A 27,806-nucleotide genomic window follows, 5' to 3' on the forward strand; every position below is an offset into this window, starting at 1 on the left:
CCTCTGGGTGGTCGGAATTTTTCGTGTCCATCCGTTAGCAGAAATTATCATGATCAGCAATGACGCATACCCCCCTAAGCAAGCAAAAAATGAAATGGCTCATTCTTCTCGTAATGCAGAGGCTACAAGCACTGACCAAATTGAAACGAACAGCGCATACATTGATTGGAATTAGTGATACAACGCAGAGGACCAAGTACGTTTCAATAAAGAACAAGCTCAAAAGAAGCATCCATCATGAGCAGCAATGGTTCATACCCCCGTAAACAATAGCTCATCCCCCCTAAGGCAAAAGCTACAAGCGCTCAGCAAAGTGAAGCGAACCGCACATACGTTCACCGAAATCAGCCACGTAATACACAGAACAGCATACATTTCAATAAAGAAAAAGCTTAAAACAAGCATCCGAATCATATATTAAAGCGTTGCATACCCCCCACAGCAGTTTATAGTGGTTGTTTTGCAACAGCGTCGCTGGACATCCACTGACGCACTGTCTTTGATGGCGAGCCAGTTTTTAAAAAAAGAAATTTCTAAAATTTATGTGGTATTTTTGTTTTCTGAAGCATGAAAATATCTAATGCCTAAACGCCGGCTGATCTTGTTGATTTTTGGACCACTTGAATACTCTCAACTACAGCAGTGCATTTACACAAGTTGTCTAACCTTCCCAGCTACCATCTGCCACGCTCACCACCATTTCCCTGCCGAGGATGAGATGGGCTCGTCGCCGAGAATTGTGCCATTCCTACCGAGGCACATGGGCAAGCTCAAAGGGAAACGTTGGTAAACAGACTGCACTGGGTTGCGCTTTGAGACATGCTCAGAGAAAGTACACTCAGGTAAACATAGCGGACGATATATATATATATATATATATATATATATATATATATATATATGTTGTTACGGGGAGGCAGACACAACAGCACACCGTATTTACACTATAGATACAAGGCGATGAAACGCTGAACCATATGGGCGAGAGCGCGCAGGATCACAAATGTTTTCGTCATCGACGCTCCTCTTGACGAATGGTACCGTGACATGCCCCCCGGCCGCTGAAGCACCGTCATGGTGCTTGCTGTGGTGTGGGTGAGTGGTGAGGTTTAAGGCGGAATACGTGGACAACGTCAGTAGGGGGCGAGAGGGCGGGAGAGAAAGGCGCGAGAGGGCCAATTTCGTAAGTGAGGTCGGTTACACGCCTTAAGTCACGGTAGGGTCCGGAGTACCAGGAAAGCAATTTTTCGGAGTCCAACACGCCGAGTCAAAGTCCATAGAAGCACAAGGGCACCCGGAGTGTGGATAACGTCGTGATGATGGGAGTCATAGCGGTGCTTCTGGTGTCCTTGCGATATAATAGGGCGATAGCGAGCTATTTGGCATGCCTCGTCAGCTTTGGAAATGGCATCGTTGGAGTACTCAGGGGGGGGGGGGGGTACTGAGTATCAAGCGCTGAACCATATTGGCGAGGGTGAGCCTGATCAAACACGCCGTCTTCATCGACGCGCCTGTTGAGGAATAGTACCGTGACAATCTCTCTCTCTCTCTCTCTCTATATATATATATATATATATATATATATAATCGTTCAGCGATGTGACGTGCCCTGCCTATTTAGCTGGAGTGCTAAAAATGAAATGTGGTTTTTGGACAACAAAGCTGACGGCGTACACTCGGCCCGTACGGCAATTTTGGCTTTCGCCTTTATAATTTCACAGGTGCACTTATTTTGGTGGTAACTGGTCACATGGCAGATTGAGAAAAGCGGTGAACTACCAGTGTCATTGTAATGTGTTGCAGGTACCCACCTCTGTAATGTGCAACTTTTTGTTTTTCCTCTATTAACCAATCATTTAAACAGCAGTTCATCTGGGTCGTCTTGTTTCAGCCACATCACAGTGGTACACTATAAACCACTACTTCAAGGCCGGCGGGCACGAAAGTGTGCTGGTGCTTCTTTTGGCCCCCTCTTGGCGTTTCACAGGATCAGTCAACACAGATTGTACATGTTTTCTTGTGCCGAAAAATCCACCTTCACACCGACGTAATTGGCCACCTTCAGCCGATACAGGATCTTACGTAGACACGGAACGACCCCGAGCTTCTGCTTTTTCTTGGGGATGATGCGGGTCATGATTATCGTGTTTATTAGCAACTTCCTTGAAACGAGACCGTAAGAATAGTCACCCAGCCTGCTTGATCAGATCAAGTATCACAAGATCTTTCGCCGTATAGCTGATCTAGATCTTTACTTTCGTCATCAAAACCACTATCTCTATATTGTGGCATTACATAAGCTTGCAACGACTGCAATTCGATAAATTTCTTTGTATTTCTTGCAATCCTTGCTAACTGAATGCGTACGCCGGGATGTCATCTAGGATCCGTGCTTGGCGTAACACGTTGCTTGCGACTGAGACGAGCATTTGCATTGGATATACCTGCCGAGATCACCGGAACTACTTCTTACTGCAGACCGGTTTGGGCAGTATTACTATATGCTTTTGGAACAGCATTTTTGAAACAAAGGTTAATAACATGACGCATAACCAACTTCGAGTATGAAGAATTGGGCGCCAGGAGTCGTTTAATCACTAGGGGATTAAAAACCCAACAAACATATTTTCCTTAATAGTTCGTCGAAGATCGAGCAACTCCAAGGTGTTATCAAGTGGTGATTCTTGGGTTAAAACGAGAGGAGAGAAACAGGTCCGGAAGAGTTGTAAAATAAGGGCTTCCTTCTCAGCGCTGCACTAGGTATTGTCCTTGATGATTTTTGTTGTTAGCTTCGTTCGTATGGATTAGCGTTGTCTTGGATGAAGTTTAACCGTGAATGCAATGAGGGGAATTAATTCCATCAAATAACTTTGGGGCCACTGGTGTAGCGATGTGTGGTCGCGAAATCACGGGGCGCACTTAGCATTTTGGACGCTGCCTTAAAACAACGAAAAAATATTTATGCAGGATATAGCGCAGTTAAACCACTCAACGTGGTTTTAGGCTCTAACAGTTTTGCCATCAGAACGAATGTTTTCAATGAAAAAAATTGAAATTGAATATTTATGGCTTAATACTTAGCTACATAGAACACAACGATTATCCTGGAAGCACAAGAGGATTGTCGACCAAACACGATAGCTTAGATAATCGTATATTGAACGAGTTTTTGTTTTAACAGCTTGGCTAACGTTAGCTGAGCCACACTGTACATAGGGAGAATACGTTTTTCCCAGTACAGAAATATTTCGTTATACCAGAGTATTTTTGATTTTTTAGGCCTCAACGTTTTAAAGCAAAAGCTTTACTATATATAGTGAATGAATAGCTGGTACAGGATTTAATGAACGTCATTATACAAAGCAAACGGTAAGGTTAGAACGCTGCGAATAGTTTATATTTTTTGGGAGACACGTAGGTAGTTTTCAAGTAGTGATATGAATGTATCTTGGTTATGACAAGTAGTTATATAAGTTATTTTCAGGTAGTAGTTATATAGGTAACTCTTATATAAGTTATATTCGCTTATCGCCTGCGTACGAAAGGAAAACTTAAAGCAGTTTGTTTTGAACCGGTGTTCCTGAAGAAAATGTGGGTGTTTATGACATGAGGGTCTAGTTTCTGGATTAAGTAGGTATTTGGTGCTATCAATACGAAGCGCATTGTGAAAAAGTTGAAACCTCATTTTCTGCCGTGCGAGTTTGGCGCGGTTACGGAGGGTTAGTATTCCGGCTTTTTCCATTAGTTCGGTTGGGGAATTAGATATGCGATATTTGTTAAAAATAAACGTTACCGCTTTCCTTTGCACGCTCTCTAGTTCATTAATTAAGTTATTTGTAGATGGGAACGAGATGACGTTGGCGTACTCAAGTACGTCGTAATGCAGTTGACGTTACATGATTTACGTTGTATCATAAATTGTATCGAGCTGTCGCGATCACGAGTAAATTAAATGTATTGTGCGAAAAACACAGGTATAAGTCATTGTCATAAGTGAAGAAACATAGGGGTAGTGAGATTTCTCTCTTGATAACACTTTTATTGCGATAGCAATTATGTGGACACTCCAAGCAGATTTCTGCCGTCAGTATCGTTAAGGTTCCGTATAATATCCAAGGGCGTTAAAATCGTCGCCGCGCGCCGTATGTATCTGCGAGTGAAAGCATGCGACAGTGAGGCGGCAATCTTGACTCGAGCACGCAAGAGCGGGAAACGGGAAGGAAGCGCGCAGTCTTCCAGTCGCGCACAACGCTACGGCTGGTAGGGAGGTGGAGGGGCCGCGCTTTACTACGACCTGGCGCTCCCGCCGGGACGGAAGGCTCTGGGGGCAGGGTGGGAGGGGGAGGGCGTTCAGCGCTGCGTGCCGCCGCCCGCGCGGCTGTATCTTGAAAGCCATCTGCGGCGGGGGCAGAGTCTGCCCTCGGCGATGCGAGCGCTGGCAGGAGACTCAATTAGCTCGCTGCTACTGCCGCGCTGACTCACTCCAGCGTATTGACAGTGAGTTTCCGCTATCATCGAGTGAGATGCGTTCATGTTACTTGTGCGCGCGTGACAGCATGCTTGTTCATTTAGTCAGTGTGTCTATGTTTACAAACTTATGCGGCCGATAAAACTACTATTCTTACTTTGTATAGCTGTCCACTAATTTCCACTCAGAATCGATTTTTCACCTTTCGGGCGAAACTACGACTTTCTTACGGTATGCAATAATTTAGACGAATGACACCTATTACATGCAAGGTGACGACTATTGGAAAGAACACTCATTAGTAATAACAAGGCTGACTCAATAGTTCCCTAGCAGTTCAACTTCATAAAAAATTACTCTGCTCAATAGCATCAGACGCTTTTAAGAAGTCTGAACACACAAGCAGTGATGTCATGAAAGACATATAATTCATGTGAATCAAATACGCAATGACAGTATCTGTATACAACTCAGACCGGAATTCAAGCTCGAAGGGTATAAAAAATTAAATATGGGGTTTTACGTGCCAAAACCACTGATCTGATAATGAGGCACGCCGTACTGAGGGACTCCGGAAATTTGGACCACCTGGGGTTCTTTAACGTGTACCTAAATCTAAGTACACGGGTGTTTTCGCATTTCGCCCCCATCGAAATGCGGCAGCCGTCTCGAGGGCTATCGTGGAAGGTGGTAAAGTAAGGGTAATATTAGGAAAGTCCTAATTCGAGAATGCCTTTAAAAATTTCTTTACAATGAAACATGAAAGTGGACGAAAGTCTTTCTTTTCTCCTCCACTAACTTCAGCTTTGAAGGAATGTAGCCAGAAAAGAACAAACAAACTTAAAAACACAGCCAGATAAATGAACGAAAAAAATAGCAATGGAATAGAACGGTACTTAACTCAGACATCGCCTGCTACACAATGTGCGCTGTGCCCGCGACATGCCAACTCCAGTCACACCGTGCGCTACTAGAACAGTCACATTAGGTATAGTCAACACAAAAAAACAATGCTAAAAATCAGAAGCAGCCTTGCACACAGCGAAAAATAAAATAATTCGAAGAAAATGTTACTGGAAGTTTAAATGACGTCAATAAAAGTTGATTCTCTCTCTCTGGAGGTTTATTTATACGTGCACAATGTCAGATACTAAGCACATTCACGATCGACCGTCTTTTAAAGAGAAACAGTCTATCAGAAATTCACGAAGTGTTGTGACAGTGTGTCCTTTTTTTCTTTGTCTGTGCATGATGAAAGCTCTGGAGTTTTGTCCGCCGGTGAAGGACGCCAAAACACCCAGTTCAAGTGGCTGTTCATGACTCTTGCTGCTACTTATATTGCGAACACTCGATGGACCGATGTTCCATAGACAGATCGGGTGTTCTACAGTGGGTGTGAGCAGAGGACGACATAATCGTTCTACGTAGAAACTGAAGTTTGCAAACCAAATGAAAGCGTAGTGGGCATATATGAGCGTATGAAGTGTGTGACCAATACCTTGCTATGTGTTGAATCGCAAAAAAATAGCTAATCCAAAACTGCACATACAACCTTGCTGGATCATCAGTAGAGTGTAACTTCACACTTTAGTAGCAGTTTAGCGTTTTATATTCAATATTAAATAAATGTGTAGGTGCCACAGTTGTGTGCCGCGGTTTCCACTCTCTCGGCCTCCTCCATTCCTTCAATACCGACAATCGCAGAACACACAAAAAGGAGACATGATGGCTTGCCAAAGATGAAATCAGCAGAACTTCGGAGTTTTCGTAGGGTTAATAAACAACTATCACTGCAATGCCGCTATGCAGTTAGCGTCTCCAGAGCCGTCGTCAAGTTAGACTAGATTACTATATAGCATTTGAAACACTATTAAGCAACCACTTGCAATAAATCAGAGAGTTTGATCAATGCACATCATGTCACGTGAGACAAACGCTAACTTTTACCCGTATGATGTTTACGGACACGAAATGGTGCAGTGGAACTTTCATCTGTTGTTAAGCCGTTTGTGCAAACGAAGATGGAGGAATCTCGCTAACCGCTCATTTGAAGTAGTGCCATGTATTTTGCTTCTTAAGTGAGAGTAGCTAATTACTTCGCAATAGCCGGAATGTTCATAGTTAAGGTTTCGGGAAGTCGCAAAGGAGCATATTGAAGTTCAGGGGGTAAAGGGTGATGAATCTGAACCTAATACGCTCGTACTGCGTCACATACCAGTCGACATTTGTGAAGTTGCGTGTTTCGAAGAAAATTATCCTTCTAACGAGTCGAACGACTGAAGACGAGACGGTAGGTTTTTCCAATACAATGCAAATGGACAACCAATTTCCTTGCTTCCGCTAATACAAGAGCACTTCATGTTGCACGACAAAAACAAAGAAATCTTGTTGGACTGCGGGCTAATATATTTTTTTAATTTTTTCAGTTATATTGACATAAGTTATAGGCATAACAGGCAATGTGTAAGTGGTGGCGTGATGAACAAAAAAAAAAATGTGGTCTTAGCATCAATTCTTTCTACCACCCACATTATGTGCTGTATAGCGTCTCATATTGTTTACTAGGCGATTAGCGTGTTCTTCAACAGATACGTGAACACCCAAAGACAGTTCTTATTTTAAAGTAATTTCTAGAAACAGGTGAGATTGCACGAGTACAGGAATCTCAGACTGATTACAAGCAACATCTATTGATAGCTTGCTGCCTGTAGCCAATCTATATTGCGCTAGTTGTCCGCTAAAAACCGCTTTTCAATCTACCGGTTCCCGCAAAGTGCTGTCGCCAACCTTGTTCAGATACTAAAGATAAGCGTTCGTGAATAAGGCAGGGCTGCAAAACAAGAGTTAGCTTTGCAAGGACAATCAGTTTCGACTGTAAATATCATTCCGTCTGTGAAACTATGACATTGACAATGAAATTTAATTCAAAGAAATTTTTTGTTGCCTTCATGTACTCATAAACCTCAGGTTTCTGGTCAACCTAAGCCTAAAGCGCTTCCTCTCTGGCCTTGCAGATGGCGAGGCGTCGCCTGTACTTATAAAGGCAAAGCAAGAGGTAATACTTTGTATGGCGTAGAGGCTAGAGCACTGCACTGGCTCGCGCTGACCCGAAAGCCCGGGCCCGGCCCATCCCGTGGGCCCGGCCGGGCTCGGGCACGGCATGTACTATTTGACCCGGGCCGGGCTCGGGTTTTCTGGTGGTGTTCATGTAAGGTGCAGTGACTTATCCTCGCGCGCCTCGACTCTGAAAAACATGTATTTTTCGGTCCCGGGCCAGGTTCGGGCCGGCTTCGAGCCGGGCTCGGGCGGGCAGCCCAACGTAAAAACGCGCCCGGGCCGGGCCCGGGCTGAACAAATTGGCCCGTGCAGTGCTCTACGTAGAGCCCCGATTATCCTGAAGAAGCTGTCCGAGTCGATATAATGAGAACACTCGGAAGCGTTGTTGGATTTATTCATGCATGGCGCAGTGCCATAGAAAGGTTTACGATGCTAAAAAAAGTCTCAGTTACTTGGGGCAGAGCATGGACGATAAAGAGGGTGGAGAGCGTCACCCGGACGGCACATAGCTTCATCGTTGAGATCACCTTGACATGTGCTCCCGTGTGTATACAAGATGATGGCTACAAAAACTTGTCTCGTTACGCAGGCGACTCAGGTGCGTCGTCATGCTCCTTATCTCTATGTGATTCAGTCGCTGCCGCCACGAGGCCCTTGTACTCTAGAGTGCGTGTACACGCTGCCTGTTTTGATGGGACTTCGTTGCCGTTGTCGCTGTCGGAAAGATGTGAGTTTGGCCCTTCGGCCATCGGAGTCACGTGTAACCGACGTGATACGCAGCGTTATTGTACGTGCTTTGCGTTGGTTTGTCAGTATGGGAACTCCGAAGGCACGACCTAGCAGCGTGTTGAATGGCGCTGGTTGGTGCATTTGGGTAGTTCAAGGTAAGAGCTCTAAAAATAGTACCAAGACGACAGTAGGCGTACGTGACTCTTGGCGTTTTTGTATGTGTAATGGTGCATGTTCTGTGGTGTATTCTTCTCACTCCCTCGTGGCCGTAAGGAAAGTAGATTTGGAAGTGCAACGGGTTGCTAATTAAGCCAGTAAGCGTTTGCGTACCAGCACTAAGTGCTTTTCGTAGGCCCTACGCTAAATTTTTACCAAAGCGCGCAATAATACAGAAATTGCCGGTGCAAAAAATAGTATCTGTAATACCAAAAGTCGTGAGAGTTACCCATGTCTAGGATATTAGGTTGCGCCAAGAAATTTCTGAACAACTTTATCTGGATAATCATAATTTGCTCATTTTCACCGGTATAGATGATTTCAAAACTACCAATTTTTTCGTTCTTACGGTTTTACGGCCACAAAAACTTTTTCTTCAAGTGCTTTCAAAACACGCAAAGGTGCTCATGTTCTTATTAGCACCTTCAGATAATCTGACCTAACGAGTTTTATAGACTTCCAGGTTGAGTGTCTGTAAAGTTACGCCACGATGGTGCAGAGTCTTTTTCCAGCTAAGCTGTTGACGGAAATTCCGCAGGTGATGGTGATGGTTAGGTTGGACAGTGGCGTGTGGTGGCGTGTGCTCAATATAAAATGTAATCGACAAACCGCCACCGGCGAAACGTGTATCCCAGTTCCCAATGTTTGCTTTGGAAGATAATTATTATTGGATAATAAATACGCGTTAATTAACGTATACCTGCCTACCATAGGCAACTTCACTGCTCGGTTTATTTAATCACTAATTTGTAAAATTTTGTTTCTCAAGTTTCTCTTGATTAACGCAGGTCAGCTAGGAGTTTGTACGGTTGCGGTGGTCAAACCTGATGGCGCTGTCGAGCAACGCAGCCAGCGTGGAAGCCCCCGAGCGGCCGTATGACCTTGGCGTCAGTGGCGAGTCATCACTAAAAGCGTCCTGCAAACAGACCCCTAGTACTTCCGAAAAAAAGTGGGAGACATCGCTTCTGCAGCATCGCTGTTGACCTATCAGATGCTGAGGCTGGTATACACCTGACAGGTTTCTTTTCTGTGTTTGCGTGCGTGAGTGTGGATCAGTCTATCTGAGGAATAAACGCTTGTGTGAAATGAACAATAGGGTGTGATAAGCGCATATTACGCCAGTATGATTACACTGGGACTCAAATTATCAGTGGTTCATAAACTGAGGAATAAATAAACGTAGTTCTGGCAAACGTTTCAGCGATATGACTGTATCGCGTGGTGCAAACTACCGCGCAAGAATGTGTGCTGACTAAAGTGTGATATGCCAACAATGACGGAATGCTAGAGACATGATGGCATGCGGAATTTTTAAGTCACCAGGAGGGATGGATCTTGCAAGAGGGAAAGTGTACGCAGCAATGCTGAAGAAGTTATGCGCAGACATAAAAAGACGATGGAGTAGTACAGTACTACAGTCTGAATAGACGCAAGATGGTTAACGCAATATAACCAAGCCCTATTGTACAGGCACTATGCACCAGTGCTAAACGCACAAATTTCTATTCGCATAGAAGAGCTGGCCTAAAAAGACCGGAGTACAAGGTACAATTTCTTGAAACCCTTCGTTTAGAGAAAGGTATTATTCACATAAAAAGTATAAATAAGCTACGTCTCGAAGGGAACCACTACCCAATCACTGTTCTAATACTCGCCGTCGTTATGTTCGGATTTAGGCAGGCTTTTCTTTTCGTACGTGAAGCATATGTTTCCCTATTGTGAAATCGAAGTGACCAGAAAAGTATCGCGCTTATGAAAGGACATACAAGGCAAACTTCAATGATATGTTTGAATTGTTGAGCATTTTTGGAACATTGCACCGCGTTCACAAATTTGAACTTGGAATTTCTGCATTTGTGTTGTCACACACACTAGCCTGTTCATGCTGGCAAGCGCGTTTCGCTGCAACTATTTTTTAGCCTTGTTTTTTTAACATCACTATATACTACGTTCGCAGACGACCATTCATTTGTCGATGAGAGACAGGACTACTGTTCTGCTAGGTTTCTAATGTTCAGCGTTAGGGGGCTGCATGGATAAAACCAGGTTGGCGCCTCTCTGAAGTTGCTAAACACTTCCAATCACATGATCCATCTCAATACGAATACCAAAGCCTTAAGGCATACGCCGACTGACAACTGCAACAATTATTATGACATGAAAAAAAAAACGATTCGCGTGAGGCATAATGATTATGCTCGTGTCCTTTTCCTCCAGATTACGTCAGGTTAGGAATAGTCATTCCTTCGGACGTGTTGCACACGAAAAAATCGGGATAGCTTTGTTATTTTCACCCTGATGAATATAAGTATGTGTAGGCGTGATGCAAAATGACCATACGTATTATCAAGGAGAGCAACACATGGGGCTTGCAGTGTTATTTCATGTGCGCTTACTTTCAGGTGCATCTATCGTCCTGAACTATCCTTCACTGCACATGTTTTCTACAGACCTTCTGGAATGCTGTTAAACTGCGCATGCACACACTTTCTTATCGTCAACGTCATTCGCCAGGTTTCTGTACGAAAAATACAAACTGTATTAGCAGGTATGTCATTTATTTCGAGCACGGGTGCCGAAATACACATGATAACAATACAACTACTTCAAATGTGGGAAGCGCCTATTAAGCAGGAATCTAAATAGTGTTCGGTAGTGACAGCCTACTTGAACGCATACAAACACGTTGTTTCGGCTGGGATGTCATACGACATTTGGCAAATCATAAATGATTCATTCATATGTCCTTTTTTCATGAGTGACATTTCACATTCGCAATGTGAGCGGCTACGCTTCAGAAAACGCGCAATTCATTGCGTCATGTCTCTGGTTTTATCTATAGAGAATAACCAGTGTTCAGCGCGCGGAAATAGTTGCGACGTCCCCCATCCCTCCCTACGTCCCTCTCCCCATGTAACGTTCTCACAAGTAAGCCCGAAATAAGCCACATGGAACCGTTTAACACCTGAATTGAATTTCACTTTAAAGCCACGGTTCGTGGAAATATTGTGTTCAAGGCACTAGCATTGCGTTGGTGTTCCATTGAACGGATATCTCATTAGTAGGAAGACACTTTCATTTCTCGCGATAGTTCATCTTAGATGCAAACAGCGGGCAAGGCACCGATCGTAAGACACAGTACTTCCGGTCCTCTCTGATTATCCGGCCACGTGTCCCTGCTCTTTTTTTACTCCCTTTTCGGCAAGTTCTTTAAAGAACATGAGATGATACACCGGGGTATACTTCAGCGCGCACTCGAAAACTACAACATTCTCAGAAGTAATATCGGGCTGTTGACAACAGCTCCATCGCCACTCCTGCCTCTTAAGCTTTCGGCTGTCTGCGAAGCATTCAAGCCTCTAGCACTTGCTGCGTAACATGAATGAAAATAGTCTAGCTGTCTGCCTATCACCCAGAAGTTTTCAAGGTACGTTGTAATCCATTTTATCGTGTACCAAATGCGAAGCCCTCTAGCAAACAGCACAACAAGCTTCACCAGCCTCAGATTTTACTGAAGGCTTTAGATACCTCCGGAAACAATTTCTTTTTTTGTTTTTATTTTAACAAACAGCATGTTTTGGTACGGCAGTTGGCGAAAAACGGTGCATAAGAACGACAGAATTAACTTAGAAGAAGAGCATAATAATAACGATACGAAGTGTGCGGAACGGACTTACTCTGACCTACAACTGCACAAAAGGGCAATGACAACGACTAAAAGAAATTAAAAGTTGCTACACAAATGATAACTCGTAAGGACCTTTTAAACTTATTGAGTAGAAATCAACGGCCAGATCCGCCCGGTATAATTTTGGAAGACCAGTCTAGCAGCGGAAGCTATACCCCGAGTGCGCCGCTTCATTGAAATTCCAGTGTAGAAGCACTTAAGGCATTTCATACATTTAAACAATGACAAATATTGCAGGCATTTTGTCAACACTCACCCAGCGTATGCCGTAACAAAGTTTGAAAAATGTTTACGCTGACACAGATGAGTTGGGAAAATGTCCGGAGGTATCTCAAACTGGTAATGATGCGCTGTGAGCACTGGAGCCTAGCATACGACATAGTGGCGTCAAGTTGTACAAAACAGCAGTAATCCCTTTTATATAATTGCCGATATTTTATTATTCCGAAAGCGTGGAATTACACGTAGACTTGGTGCATCGCGAATGCATTGTTATTGAATTTTCTTTTTCAAAATATATACTTCGTCTTAAGTTTCTTTTCCTTCTTCTTAATGGTAGTATGAAAATCAATGCGAGTGACTACTTACAGCAGACAGATACACGTAGTTCTCGAACAAAACACACCAAGCACTTAACAGAATACAGATTTCACAATGACATATTCAGGTACTCATTTTTTCCACAGGCAATCCGTTAATGGAATCTGTTGCCTGATGACGTTGTCACCTGCACATCACTGCAAACCTTTATCGCCAAGTTAACAAACAATGCTTTCTAGCTACTATATGCACGTTGGCGCGCTGTGTCGTACAATGGCATTTTGAATGACTTCGCAGTGTCTTGTTTTCTGCCCTGATATACATGTGGGTGTGTATGTGTGTGTGTATAAGTGTGTATATATATGTATGTATATATATATATATATATATATATATATATATATATACATATATTTTGCTGTTCATGACTACATTTTCTTTCTTCGCTCTTCTTTTTTGTACTAACCTTCCAACACGGCGTTTACTACTCTTCCCCCTCGTTTTATAGCATTTGTATAATGAATATAGCGTGCATATTTACTTCCCTGTTCACTTAAACTTATCTATGTCCGCGCCTACCTAAACCATGTTCTCTTGAATATGTATCCTGCTCCTTTTCTGCAACAGCCTCAAATGTGAGGCCAGCAGTATGTTCAACTAAAAATAACAAATAAAAAATATATTATGTCATTGAAACAGTTGCACTTTGCCGATACATTCCTACACGTTTTTGCGGAGGATGAACACCACGTAAATGCACACCAAGGCATTGCGACAGTTAATTAATGAACACTGCCCAAGACAGCGCAAAGGAAACGTAGGCTAAGTCATACGGAAAGAATACTATGATTTTGGTGAATCGGGGCACTTACAAAAAAAAGTACGTTCACACAAACATAAATGATGATGAATGAAGAGAAATGATGAACACAGGAGCTCAAGAATCAAGGTGATCACAATGGCATGAAGGCGATGAAATGAACACGATGAAAATTATGGCTACGGCTTGATTGTGTTCACTCACGTGCATCACTTGCCGCCACCGGCTGCCATAATTTGTCCTATCGCAGGTGTTTGTTTGCATTATATCCGCTACCAGCTAATCGGACGCCCTAATTGACACTATATCCGGCGTTTTTTGCACTACGGCTGCTATCAAGGGACCACCTAAAATCGCCCTATCATCATCATCAGCCTATATTTTATGTCCACTGCAGGACGAAGGCCTCTCCCTGCGATCTCCTTACCGGATTGTGTCTTGCCCTAGCGTATTCCAACTTGCGCCTGCAAATTTCCTAACTTCATCATCCCATCTGGTTTTCTGCCGACCTCAACTGCGCTTCCCTTCTCTTGGTATCCATTCTGTAACTCTAATGGTCCACCGGTTATCCTACCCACGCATTACATGGCCTACCCAGCTCCATTTCTTCCGCGTAATGTCCACTAAATATCGGCTATCCCCGTTTGTTCTCTGATCCACACCGCTCTCTTCCTGTGTCTTAACGTTAGTCCTAAGATTTTTTTTTTCCTTCCATCGCTCTTTGTGCGGTCCTTAACTTGTTCTCGAGCTTCTTTGTTAACCTCCAAGTTTCTGCCCCATATGTTAGCATCGGTAGAATGGAATGATTGTACACTTTTCTTTTCAACGACAGTGGTAAGCTCCCAGTCAGGATTTGGCAATGCCTGCCGTATGCACTCCAACCCAATTTTATTCTTCTGTAATTTCTTTTTCATGATCAGGGTCCCCTGTGAGTAATTGACCTAGATAAATGTACTCCTTTACAGACTCTAGAGGCTGACTGGCGATCCTGAATTTGTGTTCCCTTGCCAGGCTATTGAACATTATCTTTGTCTTCTGCATATTCATCTTCAAGCCAATTCTTACACTTTCTCGATTAAGGTCCCTAATCATTTGCTGTAATTCGTCTCCATTGTTGCTGAATAGGACAATCTCATCTGCAAACCAAAGGTTACTGAGATATTCGCTGTTGATCCTCACTCCTTAGCCTTCCCAGGCTAAGAGCTTGAATACTTCTTCTAAGCATGCAGTGAATAACATTGGAGAGATTGTGTCTCCTTACCGGATCCCTTTCTTGATAGGTAACTTTCTACTTTTCTTGTGGAGAAACAAGGTAGCTGGGGGATTCCTTGTAAATGTTTGCTAAGATATTCACGTATGTCTCCTGTACTCCTTGATTACGCAATGCCTCTATGACTGCTGGTATCTCTACTGAATCAAATGCCTTTTCATAAACTATGAAAGCCATAGAGAGAGGTTGATTGTTCTCCGAAGATTTCTCAATCTGCTGATTGATGACATGGATATGATCCATCGTAGAATATCCCTTCCTGAAGCCAGCCTGTTCTCTTGGTTGGCTGAAGTCAAGTGTTGCCTGGATTCTATTGGAAATTATCTTGGTGAATATTTTATACACTACTGAAAGCAAGCTAATGGGTATTTAATTCTTCAATTCTTTAACGTCTCCCTTCTTATGGATTAGTATAATTGTTGGCGTTCTTCCAGCTCTCTGGTACACTTGAAGTTGTGAGGCATTGCGTATAAAGGGCCGCAATCTTTTCAAGCATGATATCTCCTCCAATTAAATCTACTGTTATTCCATCTTCTCCAGCAGCTTTTCCCCTGTTCATGTCTTTCAAGGCCCTTCTAACTTCATCGCTAGTTATAGAAGGAGCCTCTGTATCCAGTTCATCTCTATTTCGAATGAAAGTAGTTTGGCTGTTTTGGGCACTCTACAGGTCAGTATAGAATTCTTCCGCTGCTTTTACTGTCATCTAAATTGCTGATGATATTACCATGCTTATCTTTCAGTGCATACATCTTGTCTTGTCCTATGCCAAGCTTTCTTCTTACTGATTTAATGCTGCGTCCATATTTTACGACTTCCTCAATCTTTCCCACGTTATAATTTTTAATATCCCTTACTTTCTTCTTGTTGATCAGTTTTGACAGTTCAGCGAATTCTATTCGATGTCTTGAGTTGGACATTTTCATGTTTTGTCGTTTCTTTATTAGGTCCTTTGTTTCTTGGGGGAGCTTACCTACTGGTTGCCTTAGTACCTTACCTCCCACTTCAATTGCTGCTTCTGAGATCAACCTAGTTACGGTTTCATTCATTACCTCTACGTTGTCTTTATCTTCAACATAGAGGTAATGAATGAAATCGCCCTATATCCTTTGTTTATTTACACTATGTCAGATAACACCCAATCGCGCAGCCTTAATTGGCAGAATATCCGGTGTTTTTTTTTTCACTATACCGGCACGGTCAATCGTGCAGGACTGTAGTGCTCGAAGCCAGCAGAGGTGGAAATGGTATGACGACTACGGTATAATGACGACATTATTTTCAGTATTATTCGTATATTGAAGAGCCCCCTCGATTCGCACTACATCCGCTGATTGTTTGCATTATGTCCGGTGCCGGCCCATCACCAAAGACTGCGGCCAGGAACCAACAGGGATGACAATGGTACGACCACGTTGGCACGGTTACGGCCTTACATTCAGTACGACCAACGTATTTGGGAAGAGGCAATCAGAAAGACCGCAGCACCCAGCAGCACCCAGCAGCAGCCGGAAAGTGAAAGTAAAAGGCAAAGAAAGCATGGCTTTGAAAAAAAGCTACGCCTAAAATATATTTTCAGCATACGACGGTGTGGGCTTGATTCAATGCAAGAGCTGACAAGAGAAATTCTGCAAGCGCGCTTCCCCCCGCATCTCATTTGATTCGCACATGGTGGCAGACGTCGTCCTTCATTTGGAGTTAACGTGGGCGTACGAGCTGATGCATATCCGCCATCCCGTCCTTATTACATTCTCGAAGTTTGTACTTTAGGCTCAGTGCTGCAGTTGGCTGGAGGTTGGCGAAGTTGTATAGAGCAGCCTAGTAGCGTCAGAAAGCCTACTTCACATATTTGGCTTATCCTCTATTCCAAAACTGTGCATCAGGATGGACCCGATGAAAGCAGTTCAAACTAGTTGTCAGAACATGGGAGTTACAATATCTTTTTCCCCAAAAAACATAGCCAAGCGTTTATTGAGAATAACCGGCAACTAGCATATTTTCTTCTGACAGTGGTGATGCCCTCCGCGGCGGATGTGCAGTTAAATCAACAACATCCAAGCAATGTCCAAAACTGTCATCACTTGTCGGGCGCTAAATCTAGAACCGTGCCCGTTGAAGAAAATAACATGACATACAATGACAAATAGCGCTCGACACTACAATTAGATGGTCTGAGGCACAATTGATTTTTAATATACGCAGGATCCCTGTAGGGATAATACAAAATTCAGCAGCAAAAATTGAATACCGCGGCACCTCGAAAGCCTTCCATTTTATAGAAGCCTGTGGCCATAGAGAATAAAACTCTACATCAATAATTTGCTCCCATACACAATAGTATATGCTAGAATGTCGAACCGCGCTGCGTTCTCACCCTGTTGAGATATTGTGCTGTGTGTAGACCATTAAGTCTGCAAACATTTCCGCTAGATATTAGACATGACTATAACAATGGACAAAATAACACTACGCCAACGGATGTATTTTGGTGGAAACTCCTCGTGCACATTTAGGTAAAGCTCGATAGGTATGACCAGTTCACTTATATAAAATATTCGATATTGGCACAAGCATGAATAATAAGACGAGCACTACTACAAACAGCGTTAGAGCAAATACAGTATAGCCATGCGAGGCTGGTAATTTTATTAGTGAGCTTGCTAATTGTAAATTCCCTTTTTAATACGCGATTCCATCTGAATAGAAACGTGAAGCCTAAAATCTTAATGAGTTTACCAGGTCAAAAAATTCAGAGCCCCTCCAATACTGTGAAGATGGAAGCCAGCGAAGCTGTGACTGTGGTGAGTCTGCTCTGGGGAATTTATATATTATTATTATTGACTATATTGAGCGCCTTCGGCGTGTTCGTCAAAAAGCAAGGACACCGGCGTCTTGTATTCGGCCGGCGCGATGGCCAAGTAGTGCTTTTGTTGTGCCAAGTCCGCCCCATTGTCATAGGCTAGGTTATACCATTATTGGCTACGGCGTAATCTCCAATGTTGGGCAAGCTCCAACGTATTCGTGGTAAAGGTACAGCGCAAAAATAGACAAGAGCAAACACCCGAATTGCTATCAGCGCAGCGTCTCTGGCTTACGTTATCCATGTATTTTTGCTTTGCACACGTTAACATGTAGAACTACAATAAATAACGCGAGTCTGCAGTTCTTTCCAAATTCGATTAAAATATTCTACTCGGCAACCCGAAAGAGCTCATGTACTGTGATAGGCGCCATCATGGTGGGATGATTTTGGCTACCTAGGATTCGTTAACACGCCCCATAAGCACATTTCACGAGCTGTTTTTTACTCCGCATTCATTAGAACGCGCACATCACGAGTGGGATTAAAGCCACAATTTTATGAGTTTCCTTTGGGGAAAATATATGTAATAGTAAAATTCGTCAGAATAACTACACTGATCCTGTAGGTCATGGAGCTAACCGAAAGAGATACGCTGAAGTCGAATCGAGCTTGATAGACCGAATTTGTCCAATTTGGCCTTCGTTTGTCTCTTTGTTTTCGATTACTTTTTTATGGATGTCATAAAAACGGTATGACGGACATAGAATGCGGTGAAAGCTACTCCTTGTTTTATTATGTTGTTTTACAAACGTACGCTTCTATACAACCTTACACATTATTATTTCTATTTTTCTACTGGCACATGATGGAGTGGTCAAAATGCATGCGCTGTGCTAGTACAAAGGGGCAACAAACTGCATTAAAAGTTTCCAGCGAAGCGAATACAGTGAGGGCATGCAGCCTCCGGCACGGTCAATGAGCGTACTAACGTTGGTTGCTAGTCGGCTATCGACTCTGCGGTGTACCGTGTCGTGAAAAAAAAAAGAACCGGTCGTGCCAATATCTGAATGAGCAAATATGTATCCCTATCATCAGCATTGTTCAAGCAGATTTCATTTCTGATAAACCCATTGAAATGCAAAAGCTTCCACAAAAGTTCGCCAACAGCCCGCGCCTTATTCAGAAAATTCATCGACATTATTGCAGATCATTGTAAAGCTTTCGTCGTCTTATGATGTTTCCAAATGGGATGATGCTGCGGACTTCTTGTTGCCGAGTCGGTAACTCTGCTGCACAATCACGTAGTCTCTTCAAGTTTATTTAGTTTACCACACATGATGTTTAATGGCTATAATATGGAGCCATACTAAGCACGTCGTAATGGCCGTAACATTCCCATAAATTCAATAATTATGATGAAGTTAAATATGGCACCTGCCTCTGAGCGAGAAGATGAATAATCGGATGGCTGAAGTAAACGCGTAGTTCACAAGGAGCGTCAGCAGCGCCTGAATTCTCACAGTAGTTGTACGGATAAAATAAATTGTGTTAACTGATAAAATGTGAAGTTGGGTTTATTAATAAGTGTTATTTTATGTATGAGTTAATAAACACTGCTTCCAGGCGTCGATGCAACTGCAGTATGTAGAGATCAAAAAGCGTCTATGATTGATTGGTACTCTAGGTAAGAGCATCGGTTTCCGAAGTGCTTGCGTATTATGAAAGCCATTCTGCCCTTCACAAATATTCTGTAATTTTTAAAAACATTTCTGCTCCTCATGTGGTGCAGGTTGTGGGCGGTACAAACTACCGAATAAAGTTCAAGACCACCGAATCAACCTGCAGGGTAGCAGAGACTTACAGCGAAGAGGTTTGGCTTCCTAAATCTAGATAGGTAAACGCTCTGTTTTCATCTAGGGTGCTGTGATTGAAAATGAAGTAAATGTTGGAATTGTTTATTACTAAAGAATCCAAGAAAGCAGCGTTACTTTACGAGAATCACAACGGAGTGAAAATGAACAAATTATGAGAAAAATATTCACATGTGCTGTGGTTTTATATTTTTTTACTTAAGTCTCTTTTAAATACTGTGCAGAGGCTATAAGGCAGTTCAACCTGTTCATGTGGATTACCTGATCAGTGCACGAGAAATTGTATGTCTAGGTAGGTAATTAACATTTAAGTGACAATTTCGTTGTAAATGCGACAGATGCACATTGCAATTAGGTTGCATATATTTCAGATCCCAGAAACATAAAATAAACGGCGTTCACCACATTGCAAAGTGCTGTTCAGGAGCTTACTCGGCACCCGTCCTGCGTCTTCGAGGAGCCAAGTGCAACAGACAGTGCTCACACACACACACACCTGTCATGTGGACGGCTTTCCACGCTGCAACACAGTCACGTTTTTTTTTTACGCTTTGCCACTGTTGAAGCTAACCCAATAAAAGGTTCTGTAAGCGTCATTTTATTTATTTATTTAAGGAGAGATGCTGTTGCTGCAGGAATGATGCCATTACATTTTATTGGCGCAGCATCAATCATGTGACAACGATCAAGATTACTTGTCAAAAAGGCAGTTTTAGTTTGATATGCGTGGACGCTTTGCGCGCGCAAATATGCGTAGTCAACGTGGGTTATAATACTGTGCGCCCGGCGCACTTATAGTTTCTCGCACGCAATCTATTACTTTTTTTAGGTTAGTTTTGCAATGCACTAGTGCGTGATTATCAAGGTGCTGAGGGCGAAAGCTGAGGGCATGAGTAACCTGACTAGGCCTAGCTCTACCACCATGTGCCACTTGAAAACGGCCAGAGGAAATATTGACATAGATGTTTACATGTAAAGGCTAAACAGCACGTACATGTACCGATGCGCGAAAGTTCGCGCCCACCGGCCTTGCGCTTGCCGCGCCTCGCGAGTAATGGCGGTTTGAAACACCTAGAAGACGCTCGCCCACTTGGCTCACTATTTTCGCCTTGCTATACATGGTTTCGTATTTTTGTGAGGCAACCAGAGCACCGATATCTGTCTGGAGAAGATAGCTGGGCTCGTGCCGCGCTTCGACTCGTACGATCTGTCCTGCGCCATCTGATAATGCGGAAGGCTCGTGGGCGCGAGCTTACGCGCGCCGGCGCGCGTACGTTCAGTTTGGCCTTAAAAGCGAAACAGTATTTTACAGTACAGACTCCAGCATACTAACTAGATCATAGAAACTTTATGATCGGATGTAGAGTGCTACAATAAGACCATATAATAAATGTGTTCGAATCAATAGCCCTCCCCAAAAGATTACACGAAAATGTACACAAATTAATTATTTAGCATTTGAAATGAAGCTTCTGTTGATGACAGAGAGATACGATGCATTGCAATTGCCCCAGGGAATAAATCAGAAAATACATGCAAGCTTTCTAGGTAAAAAAAATAAATTTCATTTATAGATACACAAAACGAATGCGAACTTTTAACACGAGCAACCAACAGCAACAACATAACTGAGTCCTACGGACTGCCATAAACAAAAAAGAGATGTGGATTGCTTTCCAAACACAGGAAGCGAATATGTTTGTGTGGATATAGTAAAAGGGAAATGATCCATCAGTATATACAGGTTGGGAGTTGCCGGTTTGTACCTGGAGGTCTCATCAAAATACCATGGTTGGTCCGCAGTGCCCATTCACAATTACTGGTGCGAATGGGCAGCAAGACATAAACTTTACCGCAGCCAAGATTTTCCAAGAGGATCCTGAATAACAGCAATATATCATTATATAAGCAATAATTGCGCAGCACAGCTATCTTTTGGTGCCATCGCTGCTTGGTTTACAACCTGCAAAATGCATCGCACCGTTCATTTCGATCAGCGTTTCCTATAAATGCTCTTCTGGGATGAAGTCGCTGCCAACTTGTAGACTATAGCAGAGTCCTTGGAAGTAAGGATGCCTTTATTGATTAATAATAGGCCCCCTTACGTCAACTGTGCAAGCTTCCTTACTAAGGCGACATTAGATGACGCTTCCTTTAGCTCCGTCACCTGAACGCAGCCGCGAAGGTACCTTCAAGCTCCTTTCCTCACTCGTTTCACTAAACAAGGGCTTCTCAACAACGCTTTCCCACATGATGCTCGCCTGCCCAGATGGTATAAGGTGTCTCTGGCAAACAGGCCTGGCCGTGCCTTACCGGCGGATAGGCGAAACATAATTGGCCGCTGCGAATTTTGGCAGATGGTAGCACCCTGTGCATGAAGATCAAAGCAAAAGCAAACTAAAGTGCATAGCCTTCGAAATCGTGAAGCGTGTGTTGCATTACGCACACGCCACCATATTTTAGAGGCCATCTTTAGCTAGTAGAGCCTCTTTGGTTAAGCCTACAGCAACGAAAAATTGACAACTGGTCTGAGGAACAGTGGCCGACTGTCACCAATACCTTGCTGTCAAATCATCATGACATAAATAGCAAACGCATCTATCAGTTCACAGCGAAAGGGCAAAACAGTACCGCATGGCTGTTCCCTCGTCAAAAGGCGCTGCCATGTTGATCTTCCCAAATAGCACTTACGTACGTTAGAGTAGAACGGATTGCCGGCAGAAGCGTGTGTATTTGAATAATAACTATAGTTTGTATAGGCTTTTTGACGAACGGACTTCATTTTGAATAATAAGATGTGTGCGTGAGGCTTACCACAAATGCACTTGAACTCGGATGGGTGAACTTCGTTCTATACTTAATAAAAGGGTTCCTTTCGTGGGAACGGGTGAAGAGAGCTTTCAGGACACACTTGCTTCCTCCGCCCTTCCTTCTTTCTGCAGAAGACAGCAAGGGCTTCTCACGTAAGCTTAGGAAGCGACCCAAAGAAAGAACGTTTTAGAATTTGACCTTAAGGCTGGGCGACATTCTCTCGCGTATAGCGCCCTTTAGGTGCAGTGGCGAGAAAATGTGTGGGAACCTAGGGTGGAGCGAAATCTTTTTTCTCGGGATCCTTGATTTAAAATAAAATATACCAACATATACGCGCCTGTTAGCCCAATGAAATATTTTTAGAAGAATTCTACTGGCAAAGCTATATTAGAATAAATAATTTGTTGTAGTAATGCCGCGATCTTAATGTCTTTTCCGTCTGTATACGTAGAGCACGCCACCCCAGTACATATATTTAGCCCGCGCATGTGAAATGTAAGAAGGTTCTTGCACTCTGCGAAAGCAAGTTTCATTCCAGCAGGTATGATGTTTACGTAAACAAACGTCCTAAGCAGGTGAAAATAAAACTGCCCAATATGCTGCATGATACATTTGAGACCCTAGTAAGAAATTTCTTAAAGCCTCTCTCTAACAGTTCGAGGCGATCTCGAGCACAATGCCGATGCATTTTTAGCACATTTTCGGGACGGCTACTTCAGTTGTTGTGGAAGTAAGGATCTATGCATGGCAAACAAGGCATCACAACCACTCCTCATTATTGAAGAATTACGAGGCGCGACCTAAAGGTTATTATCAGTCTTTATTAAGTGACAAAGTGTATTATCTAGATGCACGTTATCATTTTTCGTGCAGATACTGTCCACCTCTCCAGATCATCCACCTGAAAAGACAGAATTACGCTTTCTTGAATAACAAATTTCGTGTAATATCTCTTCGGACGAACAGATAGATAAGGCGGTGTGAGCACAATGTCTGCACAATATTTTGTTTTTTTCTGATACTAAGTTTTCGAAGCAATGCTCATAGAACGCACAGCTAGATTGACGATTCACGACAGACTTATTTTTGAGGAGGCCCGATCAATGTGCACATTCCCTACTGTACACGTATATATACCTGATTTTTCCTTCACATTGTAACGTCATTGAGACCACTAACCACTACGTATACTATAAGTAAATATGAACATTTTAAGTATGCGTCATAAACTAAACAATTAATATAGTCTTACAAGCAAAAAAAGCACGTAGCTGCCACAAGCCACTACTAGGATTCATGACGCATGGTCACTGCACTGACTTGCTCGTATCAACTCGTATAGTGAGTTTCAAAAGTTCCTCAGCTTCTCTTGAGTATAGGAATGTCACTTTTACCCAGAGTTCCACCCAAATTGAATATTCTGCGATTTGCCAATAACAGTTCATTTATTTCTAATTCTACTAATCTCATTCCCCTTCTCTGGACACCAACATCGAGGAATGTAAAAATTAAGTCGTCCACGTAGGTTTTTTCTGAGTTAGGAACAAGAGAGAAAAATGCACATTTAATCAAAAATCTCGAGATTATTTTCCCCCGCCTACGCCAGCTACTTTTTGCAGGTTATCAGGATCCCTGGACGGTTCATAATTATTGAACTCCACATTAAACGTTTAGCAAGAGCTTAATTGTCGTTACTAACAAAAAAACTGTTTGGAAACGTCTACCTTGCCTAAACCTCTATTTGACGTGCGAGCACTGTATTTTGGTATTGTGTTTTTGGTACTCTATTTTGGTGCTGCTATTCTTTTTCATATTTCTTTTTCTTCAGACGGTCAAGGATACCTGCAGCGCTGTAATCTATGACGTGCCGTGGCTGAATGAACGATCGGTGTCCTCTTTCACCTGCGAAGGAAACACTGTTTCCAGGTAAAGAAACAAACTTATGACATCTCGACAATATAACAGTACTCTTTCTATTATGATCCTTTCCGTGTATTCAATGTCATATATGGAATAAACGGCCGGCTAGTGCCACTTCAGTAAATTTGGTTGTTTCACTGCGATGGCAGTGCAAAGCCCTTGACTGGTTTTGTTATTTCCGCTCGGCCAACCCTAATATTTATTTATTTTATTTCAAGAGCACTGCACGTCTCTGATGAGAGGCCTTAAGCAGAAGTGGTTGCAGACATGAGGAACAATACATTGAGTACAATTCGCGAACCATGAGCGAAATGAAATAGCACTGATTTGAAGAAAATATGAACAGCGTGTCATTTGCGAAAACATAGCATTTAGCACTAACAATGTGAAACCATTCCAGAAAAAGAAAATGCAAACTGCTCTTATGCGCTAAGTTGACGAACATTTAAGAGACAAAGAAACAGAAAACTAGAAGAATATATGTATACAACGCGTGGCAAACGATTTCAGATCGTACATTATATCAGACAAACATAATGAAATAGTGTGTGTAAACATGTAAAAATGTCTTAGCAGTGGCAGACGCATCAGAAAACACATGCGTTAAATTACGTGGCAGAACGAAAAAAAAAGAAACAAAGGATGGAGGGCAGTCGTTGTACCCCGCTCACTTATACATTTTCTTTAAGCAGTTTTAAGATTGATCAGTGGTGTCGCAGGGAACCACTGCAGCAGAAGTACATTGCAGTTCCTAATGGTTCGGGGAAAATATGAATTCCTAAACGCTTCAGTTTTGCCGTAGTAATCTTTAAGCTACTTAGCGCGGCTAGACCGAGTTGATCCACGAGCGAGAGGCTCGGCATACGTGTCCTTGTCCATGCCTAGTTTTCCATGATAGAGCAGATACATGTACTTAAATAGTTTATATCGCCGTTTTTGTAGGGTAACTAGTTCTGCTGTTTCAATTATCGCTCTTGGTGATGCATACCGCCTAAAAGATTTGAATACAATTCTTATGGCCTTTCTGTTAATTTTCCCCCCTTTTTTATGCTACTATCGCTATGGGGATCCTAGGTGACTGACCCATACTCCATGAGAAAACCATGACGTTCAAGAAATAGTATTGGATTTTTAAAGATAATGTGCTCAAGAAGTTTGGAACATGTTCAACGTATATAAATGGGTCGATAGGAAGAAACCAGTAATGAGTCTCCTCCTTTGGCACGAGAACAATGTTTTCAAACTTCCAGTCATGGGGCAACTCGGACAGACACAACTACTTAGTAAAAATCACACAAAAGAATTTAGAGCACCACTCGGCATACCGAAGAAGAAATGTGTTGGGTATCGCATCGACGCCAGAGGATTTTTCGTATCAATGTTGAGGCTATGGGTCCTTATCATTACATATTTTACCTTGCCCACGAACCTATAACCTTTAGGTGCGAAGCACCTTATGCCTCGGGCTGTCGAGTCCCTGCCGTAATTGTCGTCGTAGTCGTTGCCACGGTAAGCACGCGGCTCGTGCTTGCGCTCGGCACGCGTTCGTGCCACTGCTCCTGCGTTCGTCGTCGTCGTCTTCCACAGCTGGCTGATTTGAAGCAAGCGGTTCGTGGTCACGCTCGGTATGCGCTCATGCCACTGCTCCCGCGTTCGTCGTCGTCGTCTTCCAGAGCCGTCTGCGTTGCCGCTCATCATTCCAGTGTAGAATTTCCCTTCTCTTCTGTCGTCGTAAGGGGGAGGACGCGTTTAGGGGATTATGAGCCATTGCTTTAAGGCAGTATGAGCCCATTAGCGGTGCATCACTGCAAGCTTCGCACCTCCCTAGGGTTTAGGTTAGTGGAGCTGCATTTCGCTCAATGGGTCATTTGACACTTACGCATGATTGTGCGGGGCGGGTTTTTGCGAAAAGCCAAGGTATCCGAGACGTTCGCGCGCGCACACGCTTTGGTGGTGCCATACTGTGCCCGGTTATTTCTACCTTTAAATAAGCTTAACAATTAGTTGCGCAATGCTTCCTGTGACTTAATTATCTGTTAATATATGGTTGTGGTTAACGAGAGATTGTGCCCCTCCGATCCTCCTATAATTCTCGCTGTGCGCCTATTCCGCAAGATAGTGCAGCTACAATGTATCCTTACCCGCCGCGGTGGCTCAGTCAGCTAAGGCGCTGGGCTGCTGAGCACAAGATCGCGGGATATTCTGCATTTCGATGAAGGCGAAATGCCAAAATGCCCATGTGCTGGCGTTCTATGCATGGTAAAGAACCGCAGGTGATCAAAATTATTCCGGAGCCCTCTGCTACGGCGTGCCTCTAATCATAACTGGTTTTCGTATGTAAAATCCCAGAAAGAAGCATAAAAAGAAGAGATATATCCTTAGTCAATGCGATAAGATATGTACCCGTGGGGAGTGTAGACAGTTTCTTTTAGAATCGTGTAATCAAAGAACTTTTGCTAAAGAGGCATGGACGTGTGGATTTGCGGCGAAACCAATGGCGCGGCAAATTAGGGTATTCTTCATGGGAGTAATTCTGGAGCGACGGGACTCTTTTGACGGAATGTAACGAGTGCAATAATTCTGAATGGCTGCGAGGGTGAGCTAAGATTCCTGTGATTTTTGTCCCATATTGGGCATGCGTATTCAATTCCAGAATATTCAAACATCTTATAGAAAGCCAGCTTTCAGTGACGTGGGTATTGACAAGAAATGAGGGCGAAATATGATATCCTATCGACGCTTTTTTTCAGGAAAGATACGCAGAAATGGGGAGACAGGTACCTTTACGTGCTGTCAGATGGCAGGGGTGCGCCATTACGGAAAGAACGTGCACGAGTTGGAGCTGCTAGGCTGATGCATATACTCGAGCTGTATATTTGGTGCTATTAAGTTCCATCAACAATTAACGGCTCCATTTCGACTCACTATTATGGTCCTCTTAGAGGTTCTGGTTGTAATTTGTATTAGTGATTTGTATTAGCCACCGCCATACATTGTTTTCGAGAAAAATTTATACGTTTAGAGTATAAATTCCGGCCGTGCATATATATCTCACGTTGAATGTCGACGTTCGCGCCATTAGCTATCGAGCAATGTAGCGAGAACGTATTGACACCGCAAAAAGGCGTCATGTGTGCGGCGTGTTTGCAGCCAGGTTTCTGTCTGGCGTTTCCCTCTGGACGGGTTGCATTATTTAGTGGCACCGCCGAGACGTCCGCGCTTGTCTCTTGTGTGTTTATAACATTCATTCAAGTTTATCTCATTGTGTATTACGCGGCTTCGATACCATCCAGCACCGTTGCCAACCTCCTAAGCTAATTTTCCGCTAACTGCGACATAAAAATCCCCTAGGTTTCCTTAGGTTTAGGCAAAACGCGGTTATTTAGTATGCTCTTTGAAAGATAAACTGCGTTTGTGCTATGGAAATACACTGCAGATTTTAGTTTTAGCCCGTATTTATGTTTTGTTTGGAATGATTTATTAAAGTCACTGTGCTTAGCCTAATAATTAGCACGCGTCATAATTTCCGAGTGGTGCGGCAGACAAGCAGACGACAAGGTAAGCGCAGTCGCGCTTATTGGGCTAATCTGCGCGCGTGTTGCCAATGTTCTACGAG

At 43.1% G+C, this 27,806-nt stretch overlaps 1 protein-coding gene and 1 long non-coding RNA gene across 2 annotated transcripts in view; both read left to right on the forward strand.

Moving 5' to 3' along the window:
• Positions 1-24,262, forward strand: part of LOC119458460 (salivary cystatin-L) — a 63,375-nt gene extending 39,113 nt beyond the window's left edge. Inside the window, exon 4 of the mRNA XM_037720301.2 lies at positions 24,099-24,262. Coding sequence (XP_037576229.1) covers positions 24,099-24,200 — 102 coding nt within the window. The 3' untranslated portion in view covers positions 24,201-24,262. The remainder of the gene's footprint in view (positions 1-24,098) is intronic.
• On the forward strand, positions 8,225-16,453 carry LOC119458462 (uncharacterized). Its single transcript, XR_007468039.1, has 3 exons — positions 8,225-8,409; positions 9,259-9,473; positions 16,158-16,453. It is a non-coding gene; the product is annotated as an uncharacterized LOC119458462 (long non-coding RNA).
• Positions 24,263-27,806: the final 3,544 nt, after the last annotated feature.

This window comes from Dermacentor silvarum, chromosome 7 (assembly GCF_013339745.2).
Source record: "Dermacentor silvarum isolate Dsil-2018 chromosome 7, BIME_Dsil_1.4, whole genome shotgun sequence".
Classification (NCBI taxonomy): Eukaryota; Metazoa; Arthropoda; class Arachnida; order Ixodida; family Ixodidae; genus Dermacentor; species Dermacentor silvarum.